This window comes from Caretta caretta, chromosome 3 (genome assembly GCF_965140235.1).
Source record: "Caretta caretta isolate rCarCar2 chromosome 3, rCarCar1.hap1, whole genome shotgun sequence".
NCBI lineage: Eukaryota > Metazoa > Chordata > Testudines > Cheloniidae > Caretta > Caretta caretta.
In genome coordinates this window covers 17,981,627-18,009,080 of record NC_134208.1, presented here as the reverse complement: position 1 = coordinate 18,009,080, position 27,454 = coordinate 17,981,627, and the positions used below count along the sequence as shown (strand labels likewise).

Sequence of the window (27,454 nt, the reverse complement as noted above, 5' to 3'; positions counted from 1 at the left end):
AGGATTGGACTACAGGGGTTGGATCACTGGATAATTGCCCTGTTCTGGTCATTCCCTCTGAAGCATCTGGCACTGGTCACTGTGAGAGGACAGGATACTGCGGTAGGTGGACCATTGGTCTGACCCAGTATGGCTGTTCTTATGTATGTGACAGTATCCCTTGAAATCCTGACTGTCTTGCTGGGTCTGCCGGATTCTGGTTACCCTTTTAGAAATGGATGCTGGTTAGCTGTTGTACCAAGGGGAAATTAAAATGTGTGGCAATGAATAACCAAAGTACCTGCTTTAAGTAAATGAGGATGTGACTAATAGAGACTGGCTTACATTTGGAATTTTTGCCAAGGGAGGCAGTAAAGGAACAATCATGATAGCAAGGAACTTTAAATAAACGAAAATACATTAGTTGCAGTGAGTCTGATGATAAGGCCACTGCATTATTGAGACTGATTCAAGTCTTCACAGTTTTAAAACCACTTCAGTGCTGTGTGTGTGATGCTCACATAGAGTAAAATACTTCCTCATAGCATTGTGGCTTCACTAGTCAAACCTGACATTTGATAAGAGTTTTACCAGCTCAGAGGTTAGGCTGATGAAGAGAGAGCAGATCCTGAGGGTTATATCGGCCTAGCAACTCTTTAACACCGAATGCAACCGGTAGGATGAATTATCTGGTGAGAGCTCAGATTAAGAACTGTGAAAGGAAACTCTGCAGCAGGAGAGTTTGAGGGGATAATATGACAATCACTAATGCAAAAAGTAATTCAACAGCAGTCCTCTTTCCAATCCTTCGGCTGTAAAATGGTGGCAGAAGCAGGCAAAAAACCAAACCAGTCCCAAAGGCTTGATGAGTTAAATGATTGAATCCAGAGCACAATAGAATGGCTAGCAAACTCATTTTATACGCAGAGCAATTTCACTTTTAGCAATTTCACTGGAACTGAAGTAGCCAGCTGCATATCTGCAATGCACAGAAACAATTCAGGACTGCTCCGAAAACAGAGGCTTACTCTGTTTGTCCTGTGTAAGTGGGGTCTGTTTGAATAACTATCCAATGTAACAGCCTAAAGGCAATCTGGACTCTGAATATTTTGCAGTGCAATCTTGATTTTATGCCACCATGTTGTAGAAGAACACAGCTCTCTACAATAGTACACCCCCCGCCCCACTCTCCTGTTGGTAATAGCTCATCTTAAGTGATCACTCTCCTTACAGTGTGTATGATAACACCCATTTTTTCATGTTCTGTGTGTATATAAATCTCCTCACTGTATTTTCCACTGAATGCATCTGATGAAGTGAGCTGTAGCTCCCGAAAGCTTATGCTCAAATTGGTTAGTCTCTAAGGTGCCACAAGTCCTCCTTTTCTTTTTGTGAATACAGACTAACACGGCTGCTACTCTGAAACCTGTACAATAGTTGTCATCTTGCTGTGAAGCTAATTCTGCACAGCCCACATGCTAGGGAGGGGACTGACACCAGTTTCCTGTCCCTCGATCTTTGAGGATGGGCTACCAGCCCATGTAGTCTTCTGAAATGATACACACACACACACACACACACACACACACACACTCTCTCTCTCTCTCTCTCTCTCTCTCTCTCTCTCTCTCTCTCTCTCTCCTTATGGGAGTGTATTACAGGTTCTCCCGCTAGGCCAGTTTGCAGTCTATGTGTCTCTTACAGCCCTAATTAAACAGCCTTGGCTCATTTGCTCAAGTTGTAGCAGCTTATGCTTTTAGCTCCATGGGTTCCTTGTTCAATCCCCGGTGTGTTTGTTGGCCAGGATAGCGGTCGTCACACTTGCAGTAAACCTGTAACCTCAGAACTGATGATCCGTTTGGCTGGTTTGAACCTCAAATGTGTCTTATCCTTTTCCTGAACCATTCATCTAGATCTCCTCAAGATCCACATTTCTGGCTTTTATTGGTTTAAAATTGTGCTAAGTGGGATAGCCGCCGTGAGCTACACGTCTCCTTCCCAAGAGCAGCCAGTGTACCTTTCTGATAAGACAAGTAGGTAACATTGAAAGTGCACACATGCCATTTTATTGATGAAAATGGTGGTTCATTTATTTCTCACCGTGTGGAGATCTCCAGATGAATTCCAAACTAAGTCCTATTTAATAAATAGAGGATTTTTTGAGTCTCAGTGCCAGAGGGCGCTTAATAAGAGTGATCTCCTCTGCAGATTTCACTGAATCAATGCCAGAAATAGCTTTCTTAATATTTCCATTATAGAATTTGTGTAATTTGAAAACAAGCCCCAGGTATTTTGGGATCTCTACATTACTCTGTGCATGCACCACATCATGCAACTCAACTTGAGTGTTTTGAACATTTTTACAGTGATGCTCCTGGGACCCAAATGTAAAAAGAAAAAATCAGAAATCACTTCTACAGCTCTGAACATCATGGAGACTCCATGATTTATGAGAGTGTTGTAATCTCATACATCACCCTGCTGTCTCTCAGACGTGTTATTGACATCTTCACTGTCAGTTAACAAGGAACTAAAGACTCTAGATTATGACATTTTGACATTCAGCTGAATGGCCTCCTTATCACCAGCACTTTGAAGTGTTTGATGGAGCTGGCCCTGTTTGGAAGGTCTGATGGCTCGCTGGCATTTTTTCATTCAATGTGTAATGCAGGAGATTGGCACCTGGATGATTTCTCACCTTGTTGCTTCTATGAGCACCTGAACCATTCCTGTTTTAACTGCATAACAAGTTTATGATAATTCTATCCACTTCGTAGTAGTAGAAAACAATCTTCCCAATAAACATTTCGTCAAATTTGCAGTGGAGTCGTTGAGCCAAATTCTGTTCTCATTGACACTGGTGTAAATCTGAAGTAATTCCATTAATTCCAAGAGAATTGCCCTACCTTTACAGTTACATAAATGGGAACAGAATTTGTGATATTCTGTGTGCTCTTGACCCTATTGAAGTCAATGGGAGTTTTTCCAGAACTTGCAGCCTGGATGAGGGCTAAAATGGCTTTAGCCACCCTTGCAATCTTGGCCTGCTGTGGGGGTTGGAAAAGCTCCCAGCATAATTTAGGCAGCTCTGGAGGCCTGTCTGAATTAAGTCAGCCTTCCAGGACTGCCCTCTGGGCTGCAGTGTTACACAGAGTCTCCACATTGCTGGGTGCTGCATTCCCAACACACCCACTCTGCTCACCAGTCATGCCTATGGCATGCTTCGTATGCATGTGGACTTGCAAGTGGGTCCTTGAAAGACAACCTTACAGCTGTCTTCTTCAGTTTCTGCAATGGGGGAACCTTTCCCCCATTGGAATTGTGATGTTTATAACCCTTTTATGCTGCTCTGGCCCCTTTTAACCAGTGTATATTGGTTGGAGAGGGGTACGGACTTCATCGAAGGTACTTAATAAAGAAATAAGGAGGCGAGGTCTCTTCCCTGAGGAATCTACAATCAAAATGGCACACTGGTTCCATGGAGTGTTAAAATACAGAGATCATTGTAAAGACCTGATCTTGCAAATGGAGACCTGCAGGTACATCTTCATAGCTGCCCAAAGTCTCATTGAAGTCAATTATGTGGGTGCAAGTGTCAGCCTGCTTGGATCTGCTTTGCAGGAGAGAGGCCCTAAATAACAGGGAAGATGGTGATGGTGCCTGGAAATGGAGGTGAGATGTACATGTAAGAAAGCAGGCAGCAGTCTCTTCTATATGCAGGAATCTGAAGGGCTGGGAGGCAAAGAGGCAGCACAGTATGTTAAGGTGTAGGGGAGAGGATGTAGCTTGTCTGACAAAGTTCCTCCTCTATCTTGGTGGGTCTGGCGCTTATTGGTGGATTTGCTCACCTTGGAGCTTCATGGCAGCCCTCAGTTTGGCCGTTTTCGTGAACCCACAGTCCAGGTCGACTCCTCCTGTGTCTGACCAGGAGTTGGAAGGATTTGGGGGGAACCCGGGCCTGCCCTCTACTCCGGTTACCAGCCCAGGGCCCTGTGGAATGCAGCTGTCTAGAGTGCCTCCTGGAACAGCTGTGTGACAGCTACAACTCCCTGGGCTACTTCCCCATGGCCTCCTCCCAACACCGTCTTTATCTCACCATAGGACCTTCCTCCTGGTGTCTAATAATGCTTGTACACCTCAGTCCTCCAACAGTCCACGTTCTCACTCTCAGCTCCTAGTGCCTCTTGCTCCCACATGCGCACCAGAAACTGAAGTGAGCTCCTTTTTAAAACACAGGTGCCCTGATTAGCCTGCCTTAATTGATTCTAACAGCTTCTTGATTGGCTGCAGGTGTTCTAATCAGCTTGTTTGTCTTAATTGTCTCCAGAAGGTTCCTGATTGTTCTGGAACCTTCCCTGTTACCTTACCCAGGGGAAAAGGGACCTATTTAACCTGGGGCTAATATATCTACCTTCTATTACTGTACAAGAGCTTGAAGAAGGATCGGCCCGACTTCTGAGGCACCCCATGGCAGGTCTGAGCGCCCCCTGCCGGGCCTGGCTGCCCTCCCCCCGCCCCGGTGTCCCCTGCTTCCCGCTCAGGGCCCATGTAGCTCCGTTGAGCCTCCTGAGGCGATGCTAGACCCATGGCCCTGCCTGGCCTTGGCCACTCCCTGATGTCCCGGTGATGGGCACCACCCCAGCACTGCAATAAAACCCCAACGTGCCATGCAAATAAATAAATAAATAAAAATTACTCTTCTGTAGCCATCTGGCCCGACCCTGTCACGCTTGTTACAGCTTATTCTTACCAGCATGTATTCGAAAGGGAGAGTACCTTCAGTAGTGCATGCACCTTGTGGTAACAGTAATGGGAGCTGCATGGCTAATTCTCCACACTCCCACCAAGGTGGCATTGCTCCTGAGTAGGGAGCGTTGGAACATTGACTGTCCTGCATGAGAACAATAACAAATTCAAGGAGTAGACACTCCCCATGTAAGCTGCACCGGGCTTATATTGTTTTATTGGCTGTATGACAAAGAAGGACTAAAGCAGGATTGTTGCCTTCCAGGTGTTCCAATGGGGACCTCTGGCACTCAAAGGAAAAATTGCCTACAGAAGCTTGGGGGTTTCAGTATGAAAATCCTGATCCGTAGCTCTGTTCTTTTGTCATGCACAGCATGCAAAATAAAATGTCACCTTTGATTTCAGAATAAAGACATGACGCCCTCTGCTGGGATTTGTATTCTGAATTCTCACCTGTCAGTCATGGCTCTCACTGGTTCAGCTCTAACATTCCATTTCTTCTAGGTTCATTTTCTGCCTCCTGGTTAGTTACTGAGATAGTGTTGTGTAATGAGTAGAGCTCAGATGTAGGAGTCAGAAATCTTGAGTCCTATTCCTGGCTTTGTTGCTGGGCAATCTGAGGCAGTTTTTGCCTCAGTTTCTCCATCTTTAAAATAGGGATAGTTCTTGAATATTACACTTGAGCTGCATAGACAAGAGTCATGGTGCTTCATGAGTGTTTATACAGTGCCTCGAAGTTTGGAATTCTGTAGAATATACATTCTTATTATTTATTAATGTGATACCTATGAGCTCAGGTAACTAGATGATTAGGAATTATGGCAATATCTGCAGATATTACCCCCACCTTGTACATATCTCTGTATTATTGCTTTTAAAAATAACTTAATGTCTGAGAAATTTCTTTTATTCTATTTGTCCATATTCATATAGTTAATACCAAATATCACCATGAGACCCAAAACGCAGTTCAGTGTTTAGGTTTGTGAAAGTCATTTTCACCTTAGTTCATGAAAGCAACAGTGAACATCCTGATTTAAAATAATAGTTGGCTGAATATTCACCTTGTTGTTTTGCATATTCAAAATGTATCCAGGTGACTGGGATGGTCAAATAGGCCCAGCATTTCCAGCCACACTGGATAATTGCTGAATCTAAGCAGAACTAAAAGTTTAATTATTTTGGTCTTTAAATAGACATAGGGCTTCTCTGCACTACAGAGTGCTGAAGCTATGCCACTGTAACTCTGTAGTGTAGACGCATTCTACAGCAATGAAAAAGATTTATCCATCACTGAAGGAACTCCACCTCACTGAGCGGCAGCAGCGAGGTAGACAGAAGCAGTCTTCCATTGACCCAAGCCACGTCTACAGCAGGGATTAGGTTGGCATAGCTACAGTGCTCCGGGGTGTCAATTTTTGGCCTGGTCTACGCTAAAAATGTAGATAGACATAGCTCCATACCTTGAGCACTATCGCTATGTCGACCTAACCACTGGTGTTGATGCGGTGTGGTTGATGGAAGCTGCTTGGGAGGTGGGGGGTGATGGAAAAACCCCTTCTGTCACAAATGCGTTTACACTGCGAAGTTACAGCAGCCTGCTGCAGTGCCGCAGCTCTGCCTTTGTAGCCCCACATAATGTAAACAAGCCCTCTCACACCCCCCCTGAGCAATGTAGCTACGTGGATCTAAATTTTTAGTGTACGCCCGGCCATAGTCAGAGTAAAAGTCTGGCCCCCTGTTAAGACAAATGTGGGAGTTCTCAGCTCTTCGGGTTCTATTGTTCCAGCCTGGAAGGTTACAGACTTCCAACAACAGTGCTCTGAATGATATAGTCCATGGTATTTTCACAATCTGAAGGTTTGGAGATTTGGAAAACTACCCCAACTCCCCCCACAAACAAAAAACATCAACCAGCCAACTAGTGAACTAGTGAAAGCAGGACCCCAAGCAGAGTTTCCATGTTCATCCTTTCAAAAAGGTGGAGAACCAGAGGCACCATTAAGTCTACTGGGGAGTTCGCTATTGCTATTGATATGGAAGGCACTCAGATTCTACTGTCATGGGAATGCCATTATAAAAACTGAACATAGATACATGGGAATTCCACAAGATGATCCAAAGTCCTTAGAATTCATGTGCATTCTGGTCATGTGACATTCTCTTAGGTTAGCCTATAGGGTGGCATGTGTCTGTAGTGGATTGAGCACTGAACTGTCCCTTAGGAGACCTGGAGTCTATTCCCAGAGCTGCCACTGCTCTGCTGAGTGATGTTGGGCAAGCCACTTCATATATCTTATGCCTCAGTTTCCCCATCTGTAAAATGGGGATAACAACACTGACCTCCTTTATAAAATGCTTTGAGATCTGTAGAAGAAAAGTGGTCTGTAAGATCTAGGTATTATTATTATTTCTTTTGTGGGTCATTTTTTCCCCTCTGAAAACAAACCTGCCTCATTTGTAACCTTGTTTATGTCAATGAGGAAGAAGGTTCCTGATCTCTTTCCCCCTCCAGCCTGCAGTAGTTTGGTCACCTCTTATCTAGCCCATGATTTTGAACTGTTGAGTTTAGAGTTGTATCCTCTTCATGGTGCAGGCTCGGAGGCCTTGAAATATTTCACGTCAATGTCAAAGTGCTGATCTGTTGTTCCTAGCCTACATTTGATAGGTTTTCTCCCAAAGGTTCTGACAAGGATGGCGTGCATTCAGAACAATTACCTATCTTTTTCCCTTTCAGAGTGTCAGTCAGCCACAGCTCTCCAGCTCATGACCAGACGCTGCCATGGAAAAAGAAGCTGTAGTGTGTATGCCAGCACCTATGAATTCAGTGATCCTTGTTACCCAGGTGTCCACAAGCACCTCAATGTAATCTACACCTGTGGTAAGCTTCTTTAATGTTCAATTTGGGAAACATGCTGGTTCAGAGATGACCTGTACCTGCCGATGGTGGGGGGAGGGGCACAAGTAAGGGCAGAGTGAGGGCAGCGGCTTCAGCAGATGTTACTGAGCATGCTCAGTCTGTGTAAGCATTCTTAGTACAAGCGAAGCAGTTATATCTGAGAGGGCACGTAACCCCTATGTGCCCTCTCCCTGCGTTGCCTTTGTTCTGGCTCATGAACTAAGAGGTCAACCTATTGTGGCAATGCATGGAAGTTTGTCATTCATCAAGCTGATTGTGCAGTGTATGGCAACTCTGTTTGGGAATGTAGACTAACTAGGGGCCTGGCAGCCTCTGTGAATGGTTTAATGCTGAGTTCTTCCTGTCAGCAGGTTGATATGAAAAGCAGAATTTATGGAATGAATGTTTTTTAATTCATCCATCACCATCCCACTGTATGAGCTTTGGTAAAGGGATAACTCTGCTGATGCTCCCATTCTGAGTGGAGACACTGGCATATTGTTGTATTTGCTTGCAACAAGATTTTGGTCTCTGGTTCTCAGTTTCTATCATTTTAAACAAAAATATTAGCACCCACCGAGTTAATGGAAAAACACCCCAAGGTTTGTTTGATGGTATTTGCTAGCCAAAGTAGTGTGATCAGCGGTAACTATTACATATACTCTATATGTTTCAGTGTGTCATAGTATTAGATGTACATTGTGGTTCTACTTAATCAGGCATCAGGGTTTTGCAGTAGAGCAATAACTATTCCTCTCAAAGGAGCATCTCGTCCATCTTTGTTCGGTGATGAAATTTTACTGATTTATAACATTTGGGAATGATTTGTGTAGGGGCATTTGCTAAGGGAGGTTGTTTATAAGTCTGTTGCTTCCTTTGGCAGTAGCGGATAGGGAAGTGTATTTTGAATGGAGGTAGCAGAAGCAGAGTGGATGTTGACACAGCTCTGTGAATTTACCAACTGGAGAGTGCCCTGTGACTGTATTAGCTATTTTAGAGACCAGCAGGGAAAGGCTTCTTATGTTGATGGAATAGAGTCTGATGTGATGGAACAAACATTAACCTGAAATCCAAATACAAACCAAAGTGAACCCAGGAGATGCACTTCCAACTGGAAATCTCTTCCTGATGCACATGCCACATTGCTGGGCCCCTGCATTATGGGCCTGATCCAAAGCACATTAGCGTCCCTGGGAGTCTTTCTTTTTAACAAGCTTCGGATCAGATCCTGTATTCCCAGTTGCTAGTTACTGTGACAGGTTGCCCCTTTTAAGATACCACCTGCTGTCCTGAGATACCACTGAGCCCGCTTGTTTTGCCAGCATGGGCCCCCTTTTTATCTGTCTTGCTGAGTCAGGCTCTTAAGTTTCCTCCAGCACACACAGACAGGGCCACACCCAACTGCAGAATGACATAGACACTGAGATCCGCTCTGGGAAGACTCAGGTTAAGGGACTTGCCCCAGCACTCAGGTGTCCACCTGCCTTGGAGTGCAGATCCAAAGGTATATTGTCTTGTGCTGTAGAGAAATCTATATAATGCAAGCTCATAAATTCACCCCCTCCCTCAAGATATACACAACTTCTTGTCCCCTCCCAAGTTAGAAATTACAGAAACTGGGTTTAATAATAAACAAAACAAATTTATTAACTATAAAAGGTAGATTTTAAGTTGTTAAAGAGAGAGCCAACAGAACAAAGCAGATTACTAAGCAAATAAAACAAAACACGCAAACTAAGCTTGACTCACTAAAGAAGCAGGTTACAAAATATAATTTCTCACCCTGAATGTTGAATTAGGCAGGATGCAGAGTTTCTGTAGTTCAGCGTTGCAGTTATTTCTTCTTACAGACTGGACCCCTGTCTCAGTCTGGACTCACCCCTGCCTTTCCCTTCAGTTTAGTTCCCTTGTCCCTTCGGGTTTTTTCAGAAGTCCTTCTTCTTGGGTAGGCAATGGAGGAGAGTCCCATTTGCCTTTCTCCCCACCCTTAAATAAGATTTACTTAAGGTGGGAATCCTTTTTTCCCCAAACTTGACGCCCCTTCCCTTTTAGTGAAAAGTTACAAGAAGTCCAAGATAATGTTTAGTATCAGGTGATAAGACCACCTGATCTAGTAGCACAAGTATTAGCAACTACTAGGCACAACTACTGGAGATGATGGCATAGTGGTCTAAACGTCCAGTTGGAACTCTAGATTCCTTAGGGCTGACACAGCCTCTCACATGACTGAGGTGATCAGTTGGATGTTATGCAGTTTGTTGTGTGTAGGTCTTTCAGAGGAACTCTTAAAAATCTGGGAGCCTGTTTTCTCTATGTAACTGTTAAATAACCCTTGGTACTTTTTGTAAAAGCAGATATTTGCCCAGGAGCTCTTCACTAAAATCTCCTCATCCTGCATTGGTGTGCTTTGGCTACTGCCCTTAACGAAGAGCTCACCGCATATCCATGCTGTTGCATGTGTCCATAGTTTGTGAAGCACTTTAGGATCTTTCTGGGTGAAAAATGTTACAGAAGTATAAATGATTAGGGTTTTAAACTAGGCTAAAATATAGTATAATCATTTCCTGTCACAATAGGATGACCAGATGTCCCGATTTTATAGGGACAGTCCTGATTTTTGGGTCTTTTTCTTATATAGGTCCCTATTACCCCCCGCCCTGTCCCGATTTTTCACATTTGCTGTCTGGTCACCCTAGGTCACAATGACATAAACGGGATGAAATTCAATAAGGACATTTGCAAAGTACTACACTAAGGAAGGATCATCAGTTACACAAATACAAAATGGCAATTGACTACCTAGGAAGGAGTACTGCAGAAAAGAATCTGGGGTGATAGTGGATCACAAACTAAATATGAGTCAACAATGTAATATTATTGCAACAAAAAAGCTAACAACGTTCTGGGATGTTGTAAGCAAGACACAAGAAGTAATTCTTCCACTTTACTCAGCACTGACAAGACCTGCAGTATTGTGTCCAGTTCTGGGCACCACACTTTGTGAAAGATGTGGACAAATTGGAGAAAGTCCAGAGGAGAGCAACAAAAATGATTTAAAGGTCTAGAAAACATGACCTACGCGGAAAGATTAAAAAAACTTGCTTTGTTTAGTCTGGAGAAGAGAAGACTGAGGAGGCATATAATAATAGTCTTTCAGTAAGTAAAAGGTTGTTATAAAGAGGAGCGTGATAAATTGTTCTGCTTAATCACTGAGGACAGGACAAGAAATAATGGGCTTAAATTGCAGGAAAGGAGATTTAGGTTAGACATTAGGGAAAACTTCCTAACTGTCAGGATAGTTAAACACTAGAACAAATTGCCTTGTGGAATCTCCATCACTGAAGTTTTTTAAGAACAGGTTAGACAAACACCCATCAGGCATGGTCTAGATAATACTTAGTCCTGCCTCAGTGCAGGGGACTGGACTAGATGTCCTAGATGACCTTTCCATCCTACATTTCTATGATGGAATCCTTTGTTTGGGCCAAAGAGGATACATGGCAGGATACAAGCGGTGACTCAGGCAAAACTCGAGTTTGACTTCACAAGGAGTTTTGCCTGAGTGAATATTGGGTGGGGAGGGACTTCAGGGTTTGGCTTTTAGTGATGATGCATGTCAGGCTGCACTGCTGTGTGTGATCCTGCAGCCTGAACTCTGTCACTCTTCCTGCTCATCCACTGAATGAGGTGGGGGCAGTCTTGTGCCAATGGTGCTGTGGAGCCACTGACCTGCTCCAGAGGGGACTGTGGAACGGAGCATGTTGATATAAAGGTTGGGATGGACGTGCGGGTGGAATATCATATTACTGAGACATTTCTCTCTGAACAAACTTCAGTAGCTTTGATGACAGGTCAGCCAGGTTTGGCTCTGGTTCCAGAGCTTGGGGAGAGCTGAACGGAGAGGAATGTCTCCTGCTTTTAGCAATTCCTGAAAAACCTGCCAAGGGACTAACTGATGGAGTAACCAAAGGGTGACAATGACTATAGGCACCAAACAAATGGTACAGTGGGGTTATTGGCAGAAACCTCGGCCTCCTCTTTGCTGTTGCAAGGTTTGTGATAGATAATATTGTAACCTGGAATATGCTCCATGGAACAACCCTGTGCTGCCAGAACTGGGGAAGTGAGGCGACGTAATAGGGAGAGCCCTGTGAAATGTTTTCTTTTTTATAATTTTTTGTTTTCTTGTTTGGGAATTTTGTGTTATTTCATTTTATCCACATGTGGGGGTGAGTGGGGTTGAGGTTGGCTCCTGTCACCAGTGCGAGCCTGTCTTACACTCAGCCTCCAGTAGTGGCTCCTGTCCCGCAGGGCTGGGCTGACTCCCTGCTCTGAGTGTTGCAACCTGGCGCATGGTGTTGCAGCACTGCTCAGGTTTGGCCCAGTTGTCGCCCCCATCATGATGACAGAAGGGGAGCTGGGTCAAGCCTGAGTGGTGCTGCAACCCCGTGTGCCAGGTTGCAATACCCAGTGTGGGGAGCTGGGCCCAACCCCGCGGGACAGGAGCTGCGAAGTTGCTGCTGCGGGGTGAGTTTTTTGTTTTATTCCATTTTATATGTTTTTTCATTTTATTTCATGTTATTTCATATTTGCAATAAACACGGGGCTCTACTAATAGGGGTTTCCCATCACTGACATCTCTGGCTTGCGATTCTGTGATGATCACACCCACTCCTACAAAATCCTGCCAGCCCCAGCGTTTATACACTCCTCTAAATTGTCCATGGGAGGTTTTCCATTGAGTTCCAAGGCAGCAGAGTCCAATTCATATTCTAAAGATGGGGCAAAACAGGTGTGGTATTGGGAAATGCGCTTTAAGTTCCCAGAAAGGAAGTCTGGGGGAGGAGCATTGCAGAAGCCCATGTTCTGATTCACAGACACAGTGGGATCTGCATCACTAAATAAAGAGGATCTGTTTCAAATACTTTTGGCCCAGAGTGATCATTGAACATCATCACAGGTACCTTTAGTTTTTTTTAAACAGCAGGTCATGGAAGTTCAACCCAGCTACTATACTGGCTTTAGACCATTCTCCAGTTCCATATTTTATTGTTAAATTCCTCTTAGGCATCTAGAATCATGCTGATTGAATCTGGTTTCAAGTTGTAAGTTAATAATTACAGGTTTCATCTAACTTGCTGTTTAACTCAAGTTTTCATCCCTGCTTGAGTAGTTTATTGTTATTATTCCAGCCGTCAGGAGGGTCCTGTATTATCTCAGGTCAGCATAATAGGATCATTTCTCAGTCCTCTGAGTATCATGTTATATCCTTTGCGTTTTGTATGAAACTCCTATAGGCATAACTTAGCTGCAATGGAAATAGTACAAGTTATCTTGTATGTAGAAGATGACTGAAACAAGCAAGTAATTGGCAGTCTGATTAGATAGTGATCTCCCATGTACATTAGGATTCCATTAGCCGAGTCAGGGAACAGATGAAATCCTCCAACATAAAAACATTCCAAACCTGAAAACCGGTAAGACTGAAATATTAAAGTTTGGTTCAGTGCCAGGTTTAGATAATGGTACAATGTGGAAGGTGGGTTTTCCCAGTGTGCAGCTCCCCACTACTGGATTACAAAAAAATGAAAGAGAGCAAAGGCAAGTACATTCAGGTTAAGCAGAAAACGCATGTGTTGGGGCCACTTTCTGAGCATAGCACCTTTAACCAGACCAAGTCACAAAAGATTTAGTGCAGTTCTTACTTTAAAATATCTTTAAGCTGTTAGCCCATTGCAGCAAGCAAGGAGATGTGCAAACAAGACTAAAGCTTGTATTTCAGTTTTAACAAGAGCTTTAAACTCTTTCTTATAATGCTACATAACTTTGCAGTCTACAATCAGTGCTGCTAGAGTGTTTGAGGTCATTGTTGTTTTTGTAATAATTATTTGTAAGGATTTCTTTGCTCCTGGCCTCCTCCTTTCTCTAAATTTCCTATTCTATTCTCAAGGGCTCTTTCTTTGTTCCTTTTGACCTTGCAGTTTCTTTCATGTCTCCCTATTTCCTCCAGCATCCTCAATTTGGTTCCCTATTCCACGTCCCTGGCAGCTTTGAGACCTAAGCCCTAGATCAGCAGAGCACTCAAGTATGTGCTTAACTTTAAGCAATGAGTATTCCCATCTCTATTCAGGAAACCACATAAATGTGTGCTTAATGTTCAATCTGTGTTTAAATGCCACTGAAGATAGGCAAACCCTTAAATTACTTTCTGATTAGGCCTGGGATGTCTCACAAGCTTCAAGTTAAGTAAATGCTTAAGTATTTTGCTAAATTGGGACCAACTGATGATTAAAATGGTTCATTTTCTACATGAACATTATGATGATCTCTTGATTTAATGGAAACAAACAAAAACAAAAAAAAACCAAACAAATCCTCCCCTCCCCCCGCAGGCCTATCAGCTTTTCCTCCACATGGACTCTTTTAATTAGCTTCTTTCAGTTACATAAAATGGTGTTTCTCATACTTCTGGAGGCAGCTGTGCTCCTAGATGGCTGCTAGAAGAGCCCCTATTTCCTGGGGAACGTGTCCAAGGACACAGCTTTGGTTCTCTATGGGAACAATCCTTTCTTGGTTGGGCATTGGACTAGATGGCCTAAAAGGTCTCTTCCATCACTTGTGTCCATTCTCTTCAAACAGGCACATTAGCCAGAAATGGGTTGGTGGTGGGATAGATGACTGGGGAACTTTGAATCCTTTTTTATTGAAGAGTCTTTCAGCAGATTTGAGATTGGTGAAGTCATGGGAAAGGAGAACTTTTTAGTAACTTTTCTAGGATCTGACCTCTGAGCAGCTTGTCCATGCACAAATAGATGAAACTTTGTCATCGTTTTATTTTTGAAATGAATGGCCATAGTGTGTATGTGTGCAAGGGTGTTCGGCTCTCTGCAATCAGAAAGTTGGCAGCCCCCCATGCGTGTGTGTGATCTGTGCCTGATCCACAAAAGATATGAGTTATTACAGCCCTTAGCTATGTGGCTTTAGCTCACGCTGTAGCAGCTGAGGCTTTTTATCTCTGGAGCTTCCCCGTTCAATCCTTGGTGTGTCAACCAAGGTAATAGTATCACACTACGATCCTAACAGAGTGTGACTTAGGACACTGCTTCTCCAAAGCCATACTGGTTGGGCCTTTTAGACGATGTCACAGGTATGCACCAACTCCCAATGCCCATATCACTTAAACACAAAAAGGAGGAGGAGAGAGACATAGATAGAAAAAAATACCTGAGCCCGTTATGTTAAATGGGTATGAAGCAGGGAGAGGAAATGATGATGGGCAGGACAAAGACTCCTGTGGGGGCTGAATGATGAAGAGAGGAAGTTTGGGGTGAGGCGCTGGAGAAAAAGCCAGCCATTCTTCTCAGGAGATAGGTGTGTGAAGAGGCCCAAACACACAGGGAGCCTTAAAAGTAGAGAGTGAAGGGGTTAGAAAAAAAATTAATAAACAATGAGCATGTTCCAAATAGCAGAGAAAGGGAAGACCATGGATTTTGGTCCCTACTATTTTCTCTTAACTTTATACAAGAAATTACTTGTCATGGTGGAAGGGACAAGGCATCTCCCTGAATTAAAAACAATTGAATGTAAAATTAGAGTATGACTCTTTCACAGGAGCAAAGCACTTCAGAATGTGGATTAGTGATCTATTGGTGGGGAAGGATGGATTTGTAGTTAAGGTATTGTTTTGGGACGTGAGAGGCACCTAGATTCAACTCCTGCCTCTGTCACAGTTTGCCTGTATGACCTTGAGCAAGTAGCTTAATCTCCATGTGCCTTGGTTCCCTATATGTAAAATGGAACTAATAATAATTATCTCCTTCTCGTACCCTTTGTCTTGCCTTGTCTATTGAGATTGCAAGTTCTTCATGGCAGCAACTGTCTCTTATTATGGGAGCACATAGCATAATAGGGTCCCTATCTTCACTGAGGCCTCTAGGCACTATCATAATATAAATAATAGTAACATTAGTGCACTTCCTAGGTGAATGAAGACCCATACGCTGCATCTGAGGCATGCAACAAAAGACTTACTAATGCAGACCCTGGAGTGGCTGATTGCGGCATTATTCCATTTCAGTAGACTCTCACAAACCCCACTTCTGCCAGAGGCTCAGGCATTGATATCAAATGCAGAGCATAAGATGCAGTTTCACAAGGCGCTTGCCTTCGCCTTCGATGGCTTTTCCAAAATTGCAAGCTTCTCCCCTCCCAGCGTTCTTCATATCCCTTTCACGTTCAGGGCAATCACAGGAATGGGAATTCTTCAAATCTCAGATAATTTCCTGTTGCCTTGTGTGAGGGGAGGGGACACATCCTCATCGCACTGACAGCGTCCTGCCAGGGCCGGTGCAAGAAAGTTTCACACCCTAGGTGAAACTGCCACCTTGAGCTGCCCCCACCCCCATGGCAGCTCCCCACCCCCCTCTCTGCCCTGAGGCACCCCTCCCGCCGCAGCAGCTCCCTGCTGCTCCCCCCCTCCTTCCCCTCGGCCCAGGGATCCCCCCCTGCAGCAGCTCCCCGCCCCAGCTCACCTCTGCTCTGCCTCCTTCCCTCCTTTCCAATCAGCTGTTTGGCGCGCAAGCCTGGGAGGGAGAGAAGCAGAGTGGGGCGGTGCTCAGGGGAGGAGGTGGAGCAGAGGTGAACTGGAGCGGGGAGCGGTTCCCCTGTGCACCGCCCCTCCCCCCGTTACTTGCTGCAGGCGGTCCTCCCCATGCCCCCCGCCTCAGCTTACCTCTGCTCCACCGCCACCCCCAACCACTTGGTGCCCTAGGCGACCACCTCGTTCGCCTAGTGGTTGCCCCGGCCCTGTGTCCTGCACTCGGGCAGTGCCAGTTAGGCGCCCATGTAGAGCTCCCTTTACTTGGAGAAGGGGAACTTAAAAAGGTGAAGCTGGCCACAGACTGGGGGGAAAGTTTGCCCAAGAACAGAGGCTGCTCATGAGCCCAGGAGCCAAGGGAGCCCAGCCCAAGGCAGTGACTAGCCTTCCCTTCCCCTGATCCCCTCAGTTTAGGGTGAACAAACTTTGCAGCCCTGAAAGGGGATCTGAACATCTGCTCTCTGTCAGTGCCCTGTAACTGGATCTGAGGAGCAGCACTAGGGACTACACTCAGAAAGGCCCCTGGGACTGAGCTTATCTCCCACAGAGAACAGTGAGCTTGCCCAGGAGTGGGGGAGCTGGAGAGGACCCAGGGGCAGCAGACTTAAAAAAGATGACAGCCGTGCCCAGGCTGAGAGCTGGCCAGCTACACCTTGTCATAAACTTGGAGAAAAAGAAGCCAAGGTAGCTGAAAAAATCAGAGGTAATGGTATGCACACACCAAAGACATGTTGAGTTACTCTCTGAAATTGAAGATCAGAGGAAATACTAAACTGTAAAGAAAACAGGATAACCTTTTAGTGAGAAGAGAGAAAAAGAGACACAATGATGTACATGTGGTCCATACCAGGGGTTCTTAATTTTTTTTTTTGGCGTCCCCCCTCAACATGCTTTTATATAAAAGCCAGGGCCAGTGCCAGGGGATAGCAAACAGGGTAATTGCCTGGGGCCCCATGCCATAGGGTCCCGCACGAAGCTACATTGCTCAGGCTTCGGCTTCAGCCCTGGGTGGTGGGGCTCAGGGCCCCAGGCTTCAGCCTCATGTGGTGGGGCATCAGCTTTCTGCCCTGGGCCCCAGCGAGTCTGATGTTGGCCTTGCTTGATGGACCCCCTGAAACCTGCTCGTGGCCCCCTAGGGGGACCCAGATCCCTGGTTGAAAACAACTGGTCCATACTAATATATCTTAATTGCTCATGGTATCAAATGCCTGCCTCAGAGTTAATCTAATGAGCATGTCAACATGTCATCAGCAACCTGCAGAAGCTTAAATGCACTAATAAGTTAGGCATCAAGCTTTTCGGCATTAACCTCAATTATGAGCTGTTGAATGACTATTGAACTAAGTGTTGGCCATTCACAGCTGAGATTTTCCTCTAAATGCAGCCTGCAGTCTTACATGAATGGACACAATATGCCAACCTCTTCATGGGACACCTTGAAGAAGCATTTCTAGACAAATGCACCACGAAACCAATGATATACCTGCGATACATTGATGATATTTTCATCATCTGGACAGCCGACTTAAAATCCTTCAGAGATTTCCACCACAACTTCAACCACCACGAATCCATTAAACTCTCTCTGGAACACTCCCACATTAGCATCAGCTTCCTGGACACAACAATCTGCTTCAACAATGGAATCCTACAGACAACTATATACAAGAAACCCATGAATCACCACACTTACCTTTATAGATCTAGTAGCCACCCCAAATACACCAAGAAATCTGTTATCTACAGCCAGGCACTGTATATGCTCTGAGGAGAAAGTCCGGGATACACACCTTAACATATTAAAAACTGCCTTCACCAAACAAGGACACTCCACCAGAGAAGTAGATCGCATCATGGAATGTGTCACCCAAATACCACAAGAGAACCTGCTTCAATACAGAAATAAAAAACCCTCCGACCACATACATGTAGTTGTCACCTACCACATCACACTGGAAGTCTTATGGTGCATGATCAAAAAACAACAACGGATACTTGATGGGGATCGCATCCTAAAAGAAATCTTTCCTGAAACGCCACTTTTGGCATTCAAACAACCCCCCAACCTCTCCAAGGTCATCGTCAGGAGCAAACTCCCTACAGACCAGGACACACCAACTCAAAGCGGCACCAGATCCTGCCAGAACAACAGATGCAAAACCTGTAGACATATCTCCGCTTCTATAATGATCAACACGCCCCACAACACACCTTTCAAGTTCCATGGATCCTACACATGCTGATCACAACATGTACTGTACCTCATCCAGTGCACTAAATGCCCCAATAACAACTATGTGGGGCAATCAATCAATCAGAGCAATCAATCTATATCTGATCTATCAGTCCTCATCCTCAAAGGAAACCTGCACAACACTTTCAGAAGATGAGCCTGGGAGCTTAAATTCCTGGGCATTCAAACAACCCCCCAACCTCTCCAAGGTCATCGTCAGAAGCAAACTCCCTACAGACCAGGACACACCAACTCAAAGCGGCACCAGATCCTGCCAGAACAACAGATGCAAAACCTGTAGACATATCTCCGCTTCTATAATGATCAACACGCCCCACAACACACCTTTCAAGTTCCATGGATCCTACACATGCTGATCACAACATGTACTGTACCTCATCCAGTGCACTAAATGCCCCAATAACAACTATGTGGGGCAATCAATCAATCAGAGCAATCAATCTATATCTGATCTATCAGTCCTCATCCTCAAAGGAAACCTGCACAACACTTTCAGAAGATGAGCCTGGGAGCTTAAATTCCTAATTTTGCTAGGCAATAAACATCATGGTCTTAATAAAGGCAAAAAGAAAAGGAGTACTTGTGGCACCGTAGAGACTAACAAATTTATTTGAGCATGAGCTTTCGTGAGCTACTGCTCACTTCATCGGATGCATGCAGTGGAAAATACAGTGGGGAGATTTTATATACACAGAGAACATGAAACAATGGGTGTTACCATACACACTGTAACGAGAGTGATCAGGTAAGGTGAGCTATTACCAGCAGGAGAGAAAAAAACCTTTTGTAGTGATCATCAAGGTGGGCCATTTCTGATTTATGGATTATTACAAGAAACTGTAACCCACTGACCTCTCTTTTTGTCCTGTGACTACAGGGGTGTTAATGGGCCACATCATCTTGAATGGTCCCTTTGAATATGTGCTTACTTATGCTAAGATGTCTGTTCAATCTTGTATTAAGCTGTGACACTCTTAGGTCTGGTCTACGCTATAGACCTATATTGGTATAACTATGTTGCTCGGGGTGTGAAAAATCCACACCTCTGAGTGACATTGTTATACTGACCTAACCTCCTGTGTAGACAGCACTATGCTGGCAGAAGAGCTTCTCCTTTTGGCACAGCTACCGCCTCTTGGGGAGGTTGATTAACTACGCTGATGGGAGAAAATTCTCCCATTGGAGTGGAACGTCGTCACTAAAGTGCTACATCAGCGCAGCTGCATCAGTGCAGATGCACTGATCCAGTATTTTATGTGTAGAGATGCCTTAAAGAAGAGCTCTGTGTAATTCGAAAGCCTGTCTCTCTTAGTTAAGAGCTACCCATTTATCCATTCAGTTTAGATCAATTATTTTTCAGGGGGGAGGGATGGCTCAGTGGTTTGAGCATTGGCCTGCTAAACCCAGGCTTGTGAGTTCAATCCTTGAGGGGGCCATTTAGGGATCTGGGGCAAAATTTGGGGATTGGTCCTGCATTGAGCAGGGGGTTGGACTAGATGACCTCCTGAGGTCCCTTCCAACCCTGATATTCTATGATTTTCTCGAGCTAAAAGCTGTAATCTGAAGTTAGAATGGTAGATATCTACCAGTTATTAGTATCAAAATCCTCTAAGAGAACATTATCATTTTCTAGCTATCACAAAGATTAGAAAGCCTGTACTCTCAAAAGTTTGGGTTACACTTCAAGAAAAAAAATTAGGATGTATGGAAACACACACTTAAGGTATTCCATGTACCCTTAACTCTGCCCTGTATCTCTGTCCCTGATTTTTCATATAATTTCCCCTCCAAAATCCTATCCGGGCAGAAGACCATGCATATCATTGTTAAGCAGTTTGGCCACATTTGGGTAAAGATAGGGATTGTCTACACTGGCACGTTACGGCGCTGCAACTTTCTCGCTCAGAGATGTGACCCCCCCCCCCCGCCCCGCCCCGAATGCTGCAAGTTTCAGTGCTGTAAAGTGCCAGTGTAAAGAGTGCACAGCGCTGGGAGCTATTCCCCCTTCTCAAACCAAAGACAATGCTTCTATCCAACCCTATAATGCTATCTAAACACTTATTAACTAAGAAAAGGAAATTAGAGTTATTTACATGGTTAAAGCACATAAATATACGCACACAAATGAGATACAGTCTTAGGTTCCAAAAGGTGATAGTAGCTGTTATAATAAGCAAGCTCTATACGTCTTTTAGGGCGAACCCAGCCAAGCACCTTGGGGATCCAGATTCCTTGCTTATGCTTAGAAATATTGCCCTCTCTGAATTCCAAGCATCATGGTGGTGATAATTCCTCCCTGAAGGGAAGTTGTATGCCCTTCCCCCGCTGTTCAAGCTGTGGTGGGATGGGGGCTCGTGCAAGTACCCTATCCGTGGATATGGGGGAAGCACTCAACAAGTCTTTTGTCCACTGATGTTCCACTGTGGCTTGTCTGGTATCGATAGGCCTTTTTTCGGAGAGGAGGAGATGACACCTCTTGTGGTAAACTTGCATGTCACACTTGGTAATGCTTCTCTCCTGACTGTGTGGTTTTACAGTTTTAGCAAACATTTTTATAGTTACAGAGCAAACACTTAAATATTACCTTGTAACATGGGATACCCATATTATAAGTTACATTAATACATGTAACATCCTAGAAACATTTCATAAAGTCTAAACACATTCTTATAGCTCTAATATGTATTTTAATGATAGGTTTCAGAGTAGCAGCCATAACACACTGGTGAGCCAGATTGGGCTTTTGTCAGTGTTCAGTGAGGCCCAGGGGCCTTGACATGAGCTGGTACCAGGTCTGCCAGCATTACAAAACATCCTGGAAATGTAGGAACAAAATATTTCATTTTGACCCCAAACGTTTTGTTTAAACTTTCAGGCATTTTGACAAAAGCAAAGGACTCACAAAATGGCTGGAGGTGAAGGTGGCCAAACTGCTGCTTCCCTTATAAGCTTTAGTCCAGTGGTCAGGGCACTTACCTGGGATGTGGGAAACCTAGGACCAAGTCCCCACTCCATCTAGTGTGGAGAAGGGATTTGAACTTGGGTCTCCCACACTGTAGGATGGTGCACTGAGAGGTGGGATGTTTTGCTATGGGGCTTTCTCCATCTCTTCTCCTGAAGCTGTTCCACTTTTTATAAATAATTAAGTACTCATTGGAGCACGGACTTTAATTTGAGTCGCCCATATCCTGAAGAGAGTGTCCAAACTACCAAGCCATAGAGTCATTCTCCCTATCTTTCCCTGGCCCAATGACAAGTTATTGTCATAGATTCATAGATACTAAGGTCAGAAGGGACCATTATGATCATCTAGTCCGACCTCCTGCACAACGCAGGCCACAGAATTTCACCCACCCACTCCTGCGAAAAACCTCTCACCTATGTCTGAGCTATTGAAGTCCTCATGAATCACTATGACTTGCCACTATGAATAACAATGTATATTTCTCACACACACACAACCCCTGCGTTATTCAGTAAATTTTTCCAGTTTTTGATTTTCTATTTTTCATCTAAAAAATCAGAAAATGTCATAGGAAACAAAAATCTACCATTAAAATGTTTATTTCCTTCAAAAAGCCATTTTTCATAGGGAAAAAAAGTTGATAATTTTTTGTACAGCTCTAGCATTAATGTTTACCTGTTTTCTGACCAAATTCTAAATCTGAGCACTTACATTCTGCCTATTTAAACTTTATAAGATTTAGTATTTTTCAGTTTGTGATAGAAAAACATGGAGTACCCACCTGAAGAGGAGGTGAACTCTAGCTTGTGATCATTCCAACCTCCTGTCTGAAATTATTATATCACACTCTGTGTGTACATTAAGAAAAGGAGTACTTGTGGCACCTTAGAGACTAACCAATTTATTTGAGCATAAGCTTTCGTGAGCTACAGCTCACTTCATCGGATGCATCCGATGACGTGAGCTGTAGCTCACGAAAGCTTATGCTCAAATAAATTGGTTAGTCTCTAAGGTGCCACAAGTATTCCTTTTCTTTTTGCGAATACAGACTAACACGGCTGCTACTCTGAAACCTGTGTGTACATTGGTGTTCCACCCCAGAGGTAGCTGCACTTTTGTGATGGGAGGAGACAATTCTATATCTAATTTTTTTAAAGATCTCAAAGATGGACCCAAGCCCCTCCAAACACTGCGAACATTTGGAGCTGGATCTGATATTAGTGGTTCAAGGCAAGCTCTATAATATGGATCCAAAATTATTTTTCCCTATGACTTCCGAGATCCCAGACTGTCTAAACATAGGCTAATGGTACATAGTATCACCACACGGGGGTCTGTCTCTATGTCCTGGCCTGGTCTAAGCAATCATGGAATGGACTGGTAATTATATAACAGCTCCCAAACAGCACAAGTCAATCAAGAGATAAACAGAAAGACAGTAAAAATTACCAAAACACCCTAAAAGCAGAGGTAATCATGCCTGTACTAATATGCTAGTTACAGTAGAGCAAAAAATTCCACCTGCCTTTATTTCCCCCCCTAGTATGTTCATCTGGCTTTTCATTCATGCCTGTGATGATTGTGAACTGTGCCAGGTCTGAGCTGGCAGCAGCGTGAACCCTGGCAAACTGCAAAGTACTCTTGCAAGACGACTCCCGAGTGTTCTCTTACAGATTCCAGGGAGTACTGGGCTAGGTTCAACTGCAGTGAGCCCCCCAACCAACTCCCAAGCTGTTGTTAAACAAAGGTCTTTATTGGGAAGAAGATGGGGGGAAAACAATCAATGTAATGGCAGTAAAAGGTCTCAAGTGCCCAGCTGGTGACGGAGGAAGGAGGGATTGTGCAGTAATTAGCTAGCTTCATATACAACTCTTAATTATTTGTTTACAATAATAGGATTTACATATTTTAGCTCAATAAGAGATGGGAGTGGAGGGCACCAGAGCAGAGATTAGTGGCAGAAAGCTAGAAAAAAGAAGGTTGTTTGGGGGAAGGATCTGAAGGAGGAAGGGACGCTGATTGTGGGAGACAGAGTTTCTTCCATGGATAGGGAGAAGCGGGAATAAAGGTGTGGAGGAGATGAAGCGGAAGCTATGCTGCTTGGACACAGCAAAGGGCAAGGGGGAGGAGGGCGAATGTGAAAGAGTTATGGAAGAGTTTGAATATAATATGGAAGGAGACAAAAAAGCACCTGAAGGGAGTCAACTGGGGGATGAGACAAAGTACATACATCAGTTTTATTTTAACCGGTGTCCCAGTAGGGATTAACTATGAATGAATCAGCATGAAAGGAGGCTGGTATGTGGTTGCCCTTAAGTACTTTTGTTGAATTCCAGGTATGATTTCTTAGCTCAGCAGATGTGACTGTGGCAAGTTGTTAATGTGCAAAGAATCTACCCTTTGGAAAGCTTGTATTCTTCACAAGATAACGACAGCAGGAGGAGGAGTAATGTTTGGTCAATCAGTTATTTTCCTAGAAGACTCTACCCTGTGCGGTTTTATTTTGCTGTGTGGACGCATTTAATGTGGCAGTGCACATCTGTATGAATAATAAGCTACAGTGAAGCTAAGGGATGGCAGGGGAGCTGGGATAACAAGACGAAGAACGTGTGTAGAAACTGCAAAATGTAACCAAATTACTAGTTCAAACCGTGGAGGAGCGGAGCTTCTAACTTGTCTAATTGCAAGAGAGGCATTTTTCATACAGATCATTCTGCTTTGGATCAAATGGGTCCTTTGAACTCCCACTTTCTTCCTTCAGCCACATCTTCCTTTCTCTCCCTCCCCCAAGGCAATGATTTTTATCTCTGGGTCTCTGTTTCTTTTCATTAAAAATTAAAGGGTTTCAGGACCTTTTTCTTCAGGTGATACCATTACCCGCTCCACCTCCAATGCAGAGCTCAGCTGCCTCAAAGCACTTATTTGTCTTAATCTACACTAGACGCACTCTCATTCTGTACTGGTAATAAAGAGCTACTGTGTTTAGGCCAGCTAGACCTGACCTGTTCAGGTGCTTCTGTACATAAGACTCCAATCAAGCTAACAATGAGTTGTTGCTTCAGCAATGACAAGAAAGGACAGCACCCTGTAGGACAGAGTAGCTAAGTGTGACTTTTTCCTCCTTCATTAAAGGTGACCAGCAAAGGAAAAAGTAATTGCGTGGGTGCCCCTTTCTTTCCTTTATTGTGGGTGGGACTGATAGGGTGCCTATTATTAAGGTTGCCCGACATTTCCTGTTATAAGATCCTGTGTCCAGTTGCTTATAACTTTGCCAAATGTCAACCATTTGAGCTGACCGTTTCCATGGTGGGTGTCTACCTCAGGCTGAAATTTTTTAAAACATTTCAGCCGTAATGAATGGCTCAGCTGCTTCTAAGAATGAAGCTAATGAAAGATACTTTGTGATGCTTACGTTAAAAAAAGTTTTGTGACATTTTCTTTGAAAAGCTCTAGCACCCCCAGGCTTCAGAGCAGGGACTTAAAATTTGGCAACGGTGTGGCCTTTGTGTCAGACATGTGCCTTTTGCCATCTCAATGAAAATCCACCCAAATTTGGCCAAGTTGTAAGCCTATTTTTATATTGCAGTTTGCACATGCTCATTAGAGAATTCTTCCATTTTAGCAGCGAAACTCTGCAAAGATCCCATCCTCACTAAGCATGCTTGAGCCTTTCACATCCCCACAGAGAGTCTTAGCATGCTCCCACACAGGACTACCTGGACAAAGCTAAGCTCAGTCCTAGAGAAATAATTTTCTCTGAAAATATTTTTTTAAAGTCTGTTTTCTGTTTGTTTTGTTTTCCACAGAGATAAATAAACTGATCTCTTGACCCGTTTGTAATAAAAGAAAATTTGGGTCTATAAAAGCACATTTCCCAAATTCATAAATTCATAGATTTTAAGGGCAGAAGGGACCATGATGCTCAGCCAGCCTGGCCTCCTGTCTAAAACAGGTCATAGAATTTAACCTCTGGGTTCCTGCATCTAGCCCAACCTGTTTTGTGGGATGTTTTATATTTAAATGAAACATTTGGGGGATTTCTTAGGCCGTGGCTACACTGATATCATCAAGTAGGGTACGTGTAGCTGCATGCTTCAGTGAAAGGCTGGCTGCATCCTCACTGCGGTGTGCAGCTATATGCAACAATGAAGGGCTCTGGTGAGGGGAGGAAAGCCCCTTCAAATGGAGGCTTCAGATACTATCGATGCTCACTACATTTCTGCCCTCCCTTAGACATTGTTTAGCCAAGCTATTCATGCTCAGCTCCTTTAATCTTTCCTCATAAATCAACTTGTCCAACTTCTTAATTGTCTCTTTGTTGCTCTTCTATGAATCCACTGCCATTTATCTCTATCTTTTAACAAATACACTAAACAGGCTAGCAATTTTCTTTCCCTGAGGCTGGCAAGGCTTTGCCATTCCTGAGCCTTATCTTAGCAACAGCAGGGATTCTCACATTGCACAGTGCCACTCACAGGTATCTGGGCTGCACTGCACTGCACTGTCCCTCCAATTGTGGAACAGTTGCAGGTTTTCTGCTGATTGGGATTTCAATTAACTACTCTCAGGCAGGGGAATCCTCTCAGGTAGGTCACAGAACAAAAGCATTTAAAAAAAACCCCAATATAAGGACGCTGCTAGTTTTCCTTCTTGGTGGTTTTCTACTCACCTCATCCATTACTCAGGACTAGAGCCTTGAATACAACTGGTACTGCCTGGTGTGAGCTATTTTGCATGCTATGTTAAATCCCTCTAGAGGTTCTTTAATGAAATTCCTAACTCAGCTACTGGGGACCATCCCTTTCTTTATAACCCATCTGAATAGTTTCTTTGCCAGAGCAAAGATCCTGGAAGCTAGTTAATTCAAGAGAACAGTCCCTAGGTGTAAGTGCATTAGGTGAATATGCGAGTGGCCTGAAGTCATAACCAAAGCCTCACCTCAGTCCCTGGAAAAATCATGGAGCAGGTCCTCAAAGAATCAGTCCTGAAGCACTTGCATGAGAGGAAAGTGATCAGGAACAGCCAGCATGGATTCACCAAGGGAAGGTCATGCCTGACTAATCTAATTGCCTTTTATGATGAGATTACTGGTTCTGTGGATGAAGGGAAAGCAGTGGATGTATTGTTTCTTGACTTTAGCAAAGCTTTTGACACGGTCTCCCACAGTATTCTTGTCAGCAAGTTAAGGAAGTATGGGCTGGATGAATGCACTATAAGGTGGGTAGAAAGCTGGCTAGATTGTCGGGCTCAACGGGTAGTGATCAATGGCTCCATGTCTAGTTGGCAGCCGGTATCAAGTGGAGTGCCCCAAGGGTCGGTCCTGGGGCCGGTTTTGTTCAATATCTTCATAAATGATCTGGAGGATGGTGTGGATTGCACTCTCAGCAAATTTGCGGATGATACTAAACTGGGAGGAGTGGTAGATACGCTGGAGGGGAGGGATAGGATACAGAAGGACCTAGACAAATTGGAGGATTGGGCCAAAAGAAATCTGATGAGGTTCAATAAGGATAAGTGCAGGGTCCTGCACTTAGGATGGAAGAATCCAATGCACAGCTACAGACTAGGGACCGAATGGCTAGGCAGCAGTTCTGCGGAAAAGGACCTAGGGGTGACAGTGGACGAGAAGCTGGATATGAGTCAGCAGTGTGCCCTTGTTGCCAAGAAGGCCAATGGCATTTTGGGATGTATAAGTAGGGGCATTGCCAGCAGATCGAGGGACGTGATCGTTCCCCTCTATTCGACATTGGTGAGGCCTCATCTGGAGTGCTGTGTCCAGTTTTGGGCCCCACACTACAAGAAGGATGTGGATAAATTGGAGAGAGTCCAGCGAAGGGCAACAAAAATGATTAGGGGTCTAGAACACATGAGTTATGAGGAGAGGCTGAGGGAGCTGGGATTGTTTAGCCTGCAGAAGAGAAGAATGAGGTGGGATTTGATAGCTGCTTTCAACTACCTGAAAGGGGGTTCCAAAGAGGATGGCTCTAGACTGTTCTCAATGGTAGCAGATGACAG

The 27,454-nt window shown here is 44.2% G+C and overlaps 1 protein-coding gene across 2 annotated transcripts in view; it reads left to right on the top strand.

The window, feature by feature from the left end:
* The window catches only part of EVA1A (eva-1 homolog A, regulator of programmed cell death), a 312,742-nt gene that overhangs the window by 151,683 nt on the left and 133,605 nt on the right, over positions 1-27,454 (top strand). For both annotated transcript variants that reach the window (XM_075126379.1, XM_075126380.1), the window contains exon 5: positions 7,463-7,606. In XM_075126379.1, coding sequence (XP_074982480.1) covers positions 7,463-7,606 — 144 coding nt within the window. The remainder of the gene's footprint in view (positions 1-7,462; positions 7,607-27,454) is intronic.